Source organism: Phoenix dactylifera, chromosome 5 (assembly GCF_009389715.1).
Source record: "Phoenix dactylifera cultivar Barhee BC4 chromosome 5, palm_55x_up_171113_PBpolish2nd_filt_p, whole genome shotgun sequence".
Taxonomy (NCBI): domain Eukaryota; kingdom Viridiplantae; phylum Streptophyta; class Magnoliopsida; order Arecales; family Arecaceae; genus Phoenix; species Phoenix dactylifera.
Genome location: NC_052396.1, coordinates 4278349 through 4289258, shown reverse-complemented (window position 1 = coordinate 4289258; position 10910 = coordinate 4278349). Strand labels below are relative to the sequence as shown.

The 10910-nt window shown below is 44.8% G+C and overlaps 1 protein-coding gene across 1 annotated transcript; it reads right to left on the bottom strand.

Moving 5' to 3' along the window:
* Positions 1-4930: 4930 nt before the first annotated feature.
* On the bottom strand, positions 4931-6821 carry LOC103711679 (zinc finger protein ZAT4-like). Its single transcript, XM_008797924.4, has one exon. The coding sequence runs from the start codon at positions 6656-6658 to the stop codon at positions 5174-5176; it is 1485 nt and encodes a 494-aa protein (XP_008796146.4). The 5' UTR covers positions 6659-6821; the 3' UTR covers positions 4931-5173.
* Positions 6822-10910: the final 4089 nt, after the last annotated feature.

Sequence of the window (10910 nt, the reverse complement as noted above, 5' to 3'; positions counted from 1 at the left end):
TCATGCTTAATCATGACGATAACTTATTTAATTCGTCCAGTCGAATCACAGGTAACCCGATACCCCTCCTATAAAAGGGGAACCTCCCCCTTCAGAAAGGGGGCTCTAACTCTAATCTCTACATGCAGAATTCTCTCTTTCTCCACAAAAGCTCCCTCTCCCCGACCATCGGCTTCTTGCAGGTCCCTCAGAGGACGCAGCCTGCCGACGTACCGCCACCCGCCACTCTTGCCGGAGCTCCTCCTTCTCAGCCAGTGGTCGCCTCCGGGTCCAATTTCCAGCAATATAGAGCATTAGTTGGAATAAGAGGATGCCGAGATTGCACGCGGTAGGCATGACTATTGTCGTAAGCTGCTAATGCTGATGCCTAATTTTGATTATAAGGACATGCAAGATACATTTAAAAGATAACTCAGTCTATAAGTAACATGGATTGATTGCAAGGTTCCATCATATAGGTTTGCATGGAAAGCAACTAATGGAACGGTTGCACCAAAAGGGAATTGCTAGGATGGCCTGCATGTTGAAAATTTTAATTTCTTTTTTAAAAGATTTAAATTTTTAAATAAAAAATTAAAGTATTATATTTTGATTTTTTTGCATATATATCCTCTTAAATATACAAAAATACATGAATAGCCTCATTAAATTTTTGTTCACATGCATACCAAAAGGGAGTTGTTGTTTATTTTTACGCGAAATTTTTGTAAAAGTAACATGATTCATTTTATAAGTGTTGATATTAACATGAAATCATGTGACAAGATAATATTAATTTTTTTACCACCTTTTTATTAAAAATAACTCAATTATCTTTACTAAATTTTGATCATTTTTTATTAAATTTTTTTAAGTGTCTACCCTCCTAAATATATGTAATTGCATAAATACCCTTGTAAAGTTGCTATTTGCATGTGTATCCTTATAAAGTTTCCTTTTTATGTGTTTACCTATAAAGGTATTTCGGTCATTCCAAATTTAAATTGTTTATTTTCTAACCGTGTAGATGGTATGGGTAGATATATAAAAAAGAAAGAAAAAAAAGTATACATGCAAAATAAATATTTTATGAGAAAATACATGCAAATAGTAATTTTATAAGGATATTCATATAATTTTGTATATTTTGGAAGGTATATATGTAAAAAAACTCTAATATTTTTTTACAAAAAATTAAAATTCTTAAAATCCGTTCTTAGTAAACTCAAATTAGATATCTGAATGCAAATATACTTGCATTTATTAATGTCTAACAGTTTCAGACCTAGTTAGGCTTTGATGATAAATTGATAATGGGCTGGTGCCAACATACACGGGCTAGTGCCAGCATGCTAACTATACGTGCGTGCATGCATGCATAATGCATATATTCATAGTTAATTTTGTATATGGAACATAAGCTTTATGCGTTCCAAAAATATTGATTTTTAAATTTGAATTTAACTTCAAATTTGAATGGGGCTGATTTATGCATCATGATGTATATGCTTTATGGGGCACGAGCGCAAGCGGATCAATAACGTTTCTATTTAAAGAGAGCCGTTGAGATCTTTACAGACTTTGGCCTTGTGTGAACAGTCCTAACGGAAGTGGTTGTTTTGACCATGCCTCCATATGGTCGTGCTTATCCTATAGTACAATACATGAAATCTAGTCCATATCTACATATGGCATCGCTATTTATTGCTGTCATTACTATATTCTCTATATCAAGTTTCCAGAGAAAGAAGAGAGAGAAATAAATAGGGAGAGCGGGGAGGAAAGATTCTCATTTCTCTGTCACACGAGGTAAGGACGGTTGTTGGCATGTCATTGGCCTTAACCATGGACGAAACAAAAAGGTCAATGTGGATCTAAAAGTCAACACCCATATATAAATTGCTCATAAAAGTGACATTAGGCCGCCAACGATTGGTGGGCTTTAAGTAATTCTATCAGACTGCTGTTAAAGAATAATTGGATATGCTTTTCTTCCATTAGTATTGAGGTGGTGTTGGAATGACATACTCACACGTGAATGGTCCAGTAAAATTTTTCATGGGTTGAAGAAGGCATTCGGAAACTTGCGACCCGCATCGAACATTTTCTGGTGGAAGAGGGGCCCAATGGAGGCTGCTACGCGGGTGGAATTCTGCACCTCCCCCTCCCCTCTTATTTTTCTACCAAAAAAAAAAAGAATAATTGGAGACTCCAAGCATAGTTGTGAAGTTAACTAGCTCCATTACAATCGAATTTCCTTAATCTACAAATCTATGTTATGTTTGATTTGCAACCTTATATTTTATTGGTGCAGAAGATAAAGAAGATAAAAAGTGGTCAACATATTTTTGATCATCATGAGGAAGTTGAATATTGGACTTCAATGTTGAGAAGGTAAAGAAACTCCGCAAAAAATAAGTGGATCGAACAAGAAAACTAGGCAACAATGCTGCAAACATCATTCTGATGCTCGAACAAACCTTTAATGTCGTAAAAATGCAGAAGATATATATGAGAATCCATGTAGGCATATATTTATGCTTTATACCGGCTATGTACTAAATAGATTTTAGATACTTATACAATATCAAGAAACATAAATAATTTTTTCCAGTTAGCCTGTTTGGATTATGTCTTGAATTGTTGCAATACATCTCACAAAGTAAATATGACAAAGCTGAAAATAATTTACTTATTGTTTGCATAAAAAAATGTTTCATTTCATTCCAAAAAAAATAGAGAGAGAAACCTTCCAAGTTACCAACCTGGCGTAGCATTACAAAGTCTTTACAGCTGTTGATAGTTGAAGAAGCAATTTATTTGATTGGTTGTGCTATGAAATGCAACATTATCCTGGTGACTAGCACCATAAGGCCATGCTTAGTGGCCAGCACTTTACGGCACTCTGATTTCAAGGTTGAAGCAAATCATTTTAGGTTATTGAAACTTGAGGTAGCTCAATATATAAAGCAAACTTCGTCAATGATACACCTTATCATCTAAGTTAACTGTGGTAACGAAATATTTTTAACCATTTTCCATCATAGCGTGACACAAAAACTTAGAAGTACTCCATGGAGCTTTGACCACTTTAAAACTAACCAAAGAGGGCTCCGCATACAGATAAAATACTACAAGTTTCATTCCAAATTGTTCTTGGATGATTAAGTTGAACTCTTTCTTTGAGCAGAAGCCCACTCAAAGTTCATACATGGACCAAGGCAGTGAAAAAGATGCATGATAACAAGTTGTTCAGGTCGTGCCACTTGCAAATACACGCGACCGCGTGTCACACATCCTTGGGTATTTGACAGAAGATTTCATTAAAAAAAAAAAGAAGGGAAAAAAAAAAAGATGGAGAAGAGAAGAGGAAAGGGGGGAGAGGGAATAGGTAGAAAGGTGCAACGAGAAAGGCGCCCATGCCACACGCGTTGCCCAACCGCTCTTACCGAGTGGCCGTCCATCTTCTTTCCTTGCAAGATTGCAGGCCAGCCAACCGAGTCCTTTTCCACAAAAATTATCTTGGTGCGGTGGAGCGGCAATTGAGCCCTCTAAGCTTCCTTTCATTCCTCCACCTACAACTCTATCATCTATCCCTATCATCACGATATCATTGTCCTCTATTTGTGCTACACTTGTTCATTTTATTCTAGCCAGATTCGGTGTTGTGAATAATTGATCTTCTTTCGAGACATCAACCACTGGATTGCCCCTCGAATGGATCTTCAAGCATCCCAAACTTTTTTTTCCATCTGCCTGCATAGATCTTGCACGATTCAATTGGCTGACATCGCGAAAGAAGGTAAATTATTCTTTCGTATGGAAGATACAATCCGAACCCCTTCTAGCCGCACTTAGTCGATAATCAACATCGTGCTTGCCCTGATCCATATTTTGTCCGCTTACATAGCTCAAAAAATTATCAGGACAATTGGTTTAAATCTAGGAGGCAATTCTGTGGTTGAAGCTTGCAAGGTGTTCCTGCTTGACCGTTGTACTCAAAAAATAAAATAAAATAAAACATGTAAGTCGTAAAGTCGAACACACATGTCGACCACTTTATTGATTTTAAGTTTATCACATTTTGCCAGTGCAAGCCCGGTATCTTGTCCTCCTCCACTATGCTTCAACCTCATTGTCAATGTCCTACAATAGCAGGCTTCAGAATGTGGACAACTAGAAAATGATGAGAAGTAGGAGTGTCTAAGAAGCAATGCTATTAATTAACTTGATATCAAAACATCAATACAATTGCTGAAATTCATACAATATATAGTTATTTCAAACTTCAAAGCTCTGAGGAGCAGGAACAAGACCCCAGAATGTGTGTTTCCAGACTGAAGGCTGAATTTTTTAATCTTCAATATTTTTTGAGATCAATGATGATTGGTGAAGTAAGTAATGCATCATTTCTGTGTCACGTTAGAGAATCAGAGTCTGGTCAGAGGTCCCTTCCAACTGAAAGGTAGGACAACAGAGTCATTGGATTCAGCAATAAGGTGAGGATAGGGGGACTGGGTCCCCAAAGATTATAGAGGGGAGGGGTATGCTTGCTGTTAATTGGAAATAAGAAACTTGGGTTAAAAGGAAGTACATTTTAATCAATAAGGATTCCCTTGTTGGGGACTCCCTAACTGCCCATAGGCCCCATACCAGCTCTGGACTTAATTCTCCCCAAAGCACCCCTGGGATACAGTAGGGGCAAGTCCAAGGTCCCTTTTCCTTTCATTAGGTGTGCTTTGTCTTTGGTGTGAGATCCAGCAACACAATGGACCATGCCTCTGCCAAAAGGCAGTGTCTGAACGAGAATAGTGTGCATGAAGCAATAGTAAAGAGAAGACAGGCAAACACACACTCTCTCTCTGTTTTTTTTTTGATTATAACAAGCAAGCACACTCAAGCAGAGCAAGGTAGCAACAGCAGCAGTCGCTGCTCCACTCCTCCAATTGGGTAAAAAGAATCCTTTTCTTTATTTAAAACAGTTGCCAGATCAGTCGATCATATGGCCTCAAGAGATTGGCCTCCATTAATCACAAAAAAAATTGTTTGAAAAAATAATTACACGATCTTTAAACAGATGAAAAAACAACAAAAAAAAAAAATCAAAAAATTCCAATGAGTTGGACTTGTAATTACAGTCACCTTGTACAACATAAAGTTCCTGAAAATGGAATTAGATTTCCTTTCCTTTTCCTCATGGTTCGCTGCTCTTATTGGTAGATGGCCCAATTCCCACCTGCAACCAAGGAGAGCTCTCCCCTCCCATGTTGATGTCCTTGAGGTCACTCAGCTTCGCTAGCTTGACCATGCTGTCCGCCTCCTCATCCACACTCGCATTAGTAATTGCTTCGTCGTTGTGATCCCTGCTGCTGTTGATCACGTTGTTGTTATTGTTGCTGTTGCTGGGAGAAGTGGCTTTGTTCTTGTCGATGTTGGTGTTGGTGTTGCTCTGGTCAATCCATGGCTTTAGATATAGTGATGATGGCATATGAAGCAGCAACGAGCTTCTGATGTCCTGCCGGACCCCAGCCGGGTCCTCCTCAATTGGGGCCGGGAGGTTGAGGTCGAGCGCGTCCGAGCTCTGGAACATGGGCGTCAGCATCAACTGGGGGTGGAGGCCCGCGGAGGCATGGTCGGGCGGCAGCGGGTGGAGCTTCGCAACCGCACCAGCATCCGGTGCGTTCGATGTGATCCAGTGGCACCGCTTGTGCCCGCCAAGCGCCTGTCCTGACGCGAACACCCGGTGGCATATCGAGCATTCGTGCACCTTCGACTTCTTCTTGAGCGGCGTCACGGCCAGCGGCGGGTTGTCGAATGGCACGATCGCCATCGCCATCTCGCCGTTGCTGTTGTTATCATGAGTAATCACCTCGTCGTCGGGCGGGGCCTCGTCGAGGTCGTCGAGCTTGGCGGCGAAGCAGCCCTTGACCTTCTTGTGGCTGGCCCGGTGGCCGCCGAGGGCCTGGTGGGAGCTGAAGACCTTCTTGCAAGCCTTGCACTCAAACATTCCTCTCGGCACGGCCGGGGCGGGGGCTTTAGACTTGTCGGTGGTGGCGGCGATCGTGATCGGGTGCTGCCGCCGGTCTTCTTCCTTGCTGGCGGAGGCGCACGACTCCTCGGGCTCGACGATGACCATCGGGTCAACACGAGCGGCCGACAGCATCACGAGACAATTGGCAAGGTCCTCCTCCTCGCTGGGCGGGCAGACAGGCACGACCGCCTTGGCCCGGCGCGACCGCTTCCCTTTCGACCAGCCCGCGCACCCTCGGACGGGGTCGTCGGCGTCGGCATCGGATCGAGGGGACGAGGCGAGGGAGTCGTCGCCGGCGTCCTCCCCGGAGCTGCATTTGCCGTGCTCGAGGAAGGACTTCCAGGAGAGGAACTCCTTGCCGCAGTTCTCGCAGACGCGGCAGCTCTTGAAGCGGTTGGGGTTGGTGCGGAGGGCGTACATGCGCCTGTGGCCACCGGGTGGATTGAGCTTGTCATCCCATTCGCTCGAAGGGGGGTCGTCATCGGGGTCGGCATGGCCGCCGGGCGCGTCGTCGTTGATGCCGTGGGCTCGCATGTGGCCACCAAGCGCACGGCCGCAGCCGAATCCCTTCTTGCAGACCCGGCAGTAGTGCTTGTAGACCTGCTGCTGCTGTGGCTGCTGCTGTTGGTCCATCACCATAGCCATCATAGAATAGAAGAAAGATGGATGGAGAAGAGAAAGAGAGGAAGGGGGAATGAGAGCGGAGTTGGGTGGGTGGTTTTTCTAGAGAGGTTGGTTAGTGAGTTTGTATGGTGGAAGACTAAGCTCTTTTGTATCTCTATAAGTGGTGCTATGGGTCTCTCTCTCTCTCTCTCCCCTTCTCTCCTCTCTCTGATTCTGTTTCTCTCCTGGTTTTTAGTTGAGGTGTTGGTTGGATGTGGATGAGGAACGAGAGTGGAGCTGGGTTGCAGTCGTTCGCGACAAGTGGGTGTAAGGGGAGGGGGTTGGGTCCGGGCCGGGTGGAACGGGGGTGGGGGACGGGCGCCGCCGAGTCAACGGTCAGCGTTTCCCGGGCCGGAGAGGGGAGGGCAGTGAGAGAGGAGTGATGGACTTCGCCACCACCATCCATTCATATTACTTCAATTCCAAGGCAAAAACAAAAAAAAGAAGGGGGATAAAAGGGGAGAATAAATTGAAGAAGGGGTCACCTTGTTACTTCTCCTATGTAGCAGGACCCCAGTAGTAGCTAGCTTATCTTCCCCAGGATCATGGAATATAAGCATTATTTTCTAGGTAGTAGACAAAATGGTAGCTTCTTTCAAAACCAGTTACTGATAAGGAACTTACAACCAAATATTGCGTAATAATCCTCAATATTATAACAAGAAAAATGATGATGATAGCATAAAACAGTTTTATTCAGAGAATGATGATGTTCCTCTTAAATCAGTTTGTAGCACATAAAACGCTAATTTTATTCAGAAAAATTAAAACTAATTCGACAATGAAAAGGAGATCTCATGATCAAATTGGACGCTTGATTACCTACCCCAACCACTAAATATAAAATTTCATCAGGCATGAGCACTTGTGTTCTCATAGACCTTCCCGGGAGCATTTCACAAGTATATAACAATGACAGCTTTCATGGTTAGTTGGAAAGTCATGGTCTTTAGAATTACGTAGTGTGATATACCAAGAATCTAATTAGCTCAAGTTTGTTGCCTTGGCTAGCTTCTTGTCTAGTTGCATCTCAAAGTCATTTTCAACTTGCTCTAGACTGATTCAATCTAGTGGAAAATACTACCGGCTTCAAGCTCTATAATTCAGAGGCATATGGTCCTCGAATTAATGTAACAGCAATCAAAATTATTTGAGCTGTAATATAGCAAAAAGAGTCGCTCCGCTTCACTAACATAAAAGAATCTCTCTATCCCATAGTAAACTCTCTATTTGTGTTCAACTGGTGTTCACCGACCCGTTTGCTCGAGCTTCCGCTCCCATGCGGATATTATTGACATGCGGTATTTTTTCTGTGCATCTTTGAATGGAAAAATAGCTTGTTAAAAATCATTGGAGGTCCTTGCTTAGCCAAGCTTAGATTACTAGTCATTATTCCATGCTACTCTAATTAGTCATTCTAATACTTTCCTAGCTAGAATAGAAGTTTTAAAGTGATAGCATTAGTTCATTGCCTATTCTTGCAGTGTTGGGCATCTCCTTGCAACATTGGGCACCTTTGTAAGAGTTGTGGAGGGCCTTATTCTACTTCGGGGTGCGAAGAGCTGAGCGTCTCGTTCAGAAGAGATTTAGAATTTACTAGAAATTATAATTATACTAATATTTAATTAATATAATTTTATTTCTCAATAAATTTATTTTCAATATATTATTTTCTTCTCACAAATATTTTTCTGTTTATTGTCCTCGGTATTAGATGGCCCTACTACAATCATGCCGTTTGAGCTTAGCATCAGATTTTTCATGGCTTACTCAAATCTTGCAGCATCAAATTTTTTTGATTTTATTTTTCTTGATTTAATTGTGGAATAATTATTCAGGTCACCTAATAATCATCAAGCATGGAACAGTGCTTTCAGTAGGCAATCATAATTAGAAGAGGACGGCCTTAATGGTTCATGCCTTCAATTACAATAGGCAATCATAATCAAAAGAGAACGGCCTTAATGGAAATGGGGTTGGACTGGACAAAACCGAAGTCATAAAGGGCACTTCATCCAACTTGCGATTTCTCCAGGTTATTGCTCAAAAAATAAAAAACAAACAAATAAATAAAAATTCTTCTACGATTTATTGGTGGTCGAGTCTTGTTCTGGCCTGGGGCGTTGACCGGGTAAGAGCCACACGTGCTAGGCTATCATGTGAGGCCCAGAGTTAACGTGCCACGTAGCATGCAAAGTGTCGTCTTCTTCTTTTAACTCGCATTTTTTTAATCATATTTTCCTATAATGCTTCCCTTTCGTTTCCGGGTAACTGGCCGGCGCGTTCGAGGAAGCGTGCCAGATGTCGCGTACTTTAGCGTACTCCTAAGCGCTGGTCCGGTCGTACAACGCAGGCCCAACTGGGGCCCGCATCGTACGGGCAAGCGATTCATTCTAAAAATGCGCGATTTCTAGGCCGCACTTGTGGGATCCAGCCAGCGAGCGCTCAACTGGAGCCCGCATATCCGGGACCATTTGCATCGAACTTTTGACGGGCTGGATGCGGCCCAGGCTCGAACGTTTGACGGGCTGTTTGGATTCAACTGTTGACGGGCTGGACGGCCATTTGGGGTTGGGGACGCGGGCGCTGGGCTTTGAATGCCCGGCCTAGGCCATTTTGCATCAGTGGGATATGCTGCAAATTGAGAAGGCCAATACTCGGGTAGGTTTTTGCCCATTCTTTTCTTGTCTTTTCTTTTCTTTTCAAAAGTCCAACTCAGTGAGAATATAAATCATACATACTTGCATATATATTTACGCACATATATATACCTTACATACATACTGTTGGGGGGAATAAAGTTTCCCCCCAAATGATATAAATGCCCCTAAGAAGCCGTACAACCTCCAACCCCGGATAGCCGAAGTCAGCGTCCGACCTCGGAACGCTCGGCCACAAGACAACCGACCCCGAAACCTCCGACCTAAGAGAAACTCCGATGTCCGAGGACCGTACTCTAACACCCCTCCGGCATTTATTGCGCATGGCCGCTGTAATCTTCCGGCTTACTCCATAATAAATGCGGATCTCCGGCTTACTCCATAATAAATGCGGATCTCCGGCTTACTCCATAATAAATGCGGATCTCCGGCTTACTCCACAATAAATGCGCATGGCTCCTGACATCTACGGATCCCCAGCTCTCCACGGCAAATCGACCCAGCAGGGTCTAGTCGACTATGATAAGTCTCTGATCTCGGCCATACCGCCGACATCAGTGCAATGATTCGCCTGACCGAGCGCCGACCTGAACAACATGCCAAGCCGTACTACGGCCTCGCCCTGTTACATCACAGGTAAACCGACCCCCGCATATAAAAGGGAGCCTTGGCCTCCCAAGAGGGGATCGGAACATTCATACACCCAAAAATCACTGTTTATCTCCTTCTCCCCACTATTTGCCCCCTCCCTGACTTGAGCGTCGGAGGGCCGGCGCCGGAGAACCCGGCCACCGGTTCGTGTGCAGGCACCCGGACGGAGGACGCCGCCAGCCAACGGATCGCCGCCCCGCTGCGAGGACCTGCTGTTCCTTCTCTCCGACCGCCCCGGACGGAGGACGCCGCCCGCCGACAGACCGCCGCCCCGCCGTGAGAACAAACAGTCGTTCCCTCTCCTCGACCGAAGATTGCCCCCGGGTCCAATTTCCAGCAACAGTTGGCGCTAGAGGAAGGGCCCGAGTAGCAGTCATGAAGTTGAGAAGTAAGGGAACCTCTAACGTCTCCCGGCGTCCCCCGCAAAGTCCTGGACGCTCCGTCCAGAATTCTCCAACTCCGGCTGACCCAGCTCCTCAGGTCCAGCCGGAACAGTTCAATGCCCTGGCACAGCAAGTCCAGGCCCTGGCCGCCGCCGTTCAGGGCCTGCGGCGCGTGGAGGCTTTACCGGCACTTCCCCCGCAGGCCCAGGCCCCGCCGGAGTGTCTCCCCAACGGCCCGGTTCTCCCCAGCCAAAATTTGCATGGCTCCTCCAGAGCCAACAATGGAGAACGAGCTTCTCCCCGGAGAGAGTTACCGGGAGAAGGTTTCGACCGGAGACCCCAACTTTCTGAGGCGGAGTCAGCCCCGGATCACCGTGAGCTGGCGCAAACCACAGCGACAATCCCACGGGTGGGGGAGCTCGACCGAAAAGTCGAGCATCTGGAGCGCCAGATTGCGGCACTCCATAGCAAGAAGGCAAGACAGGAAGGGGACTTTGAGTTCACTACCAAGTCCCCCTTCTCCCGCCAGATCGAGGACGAGCC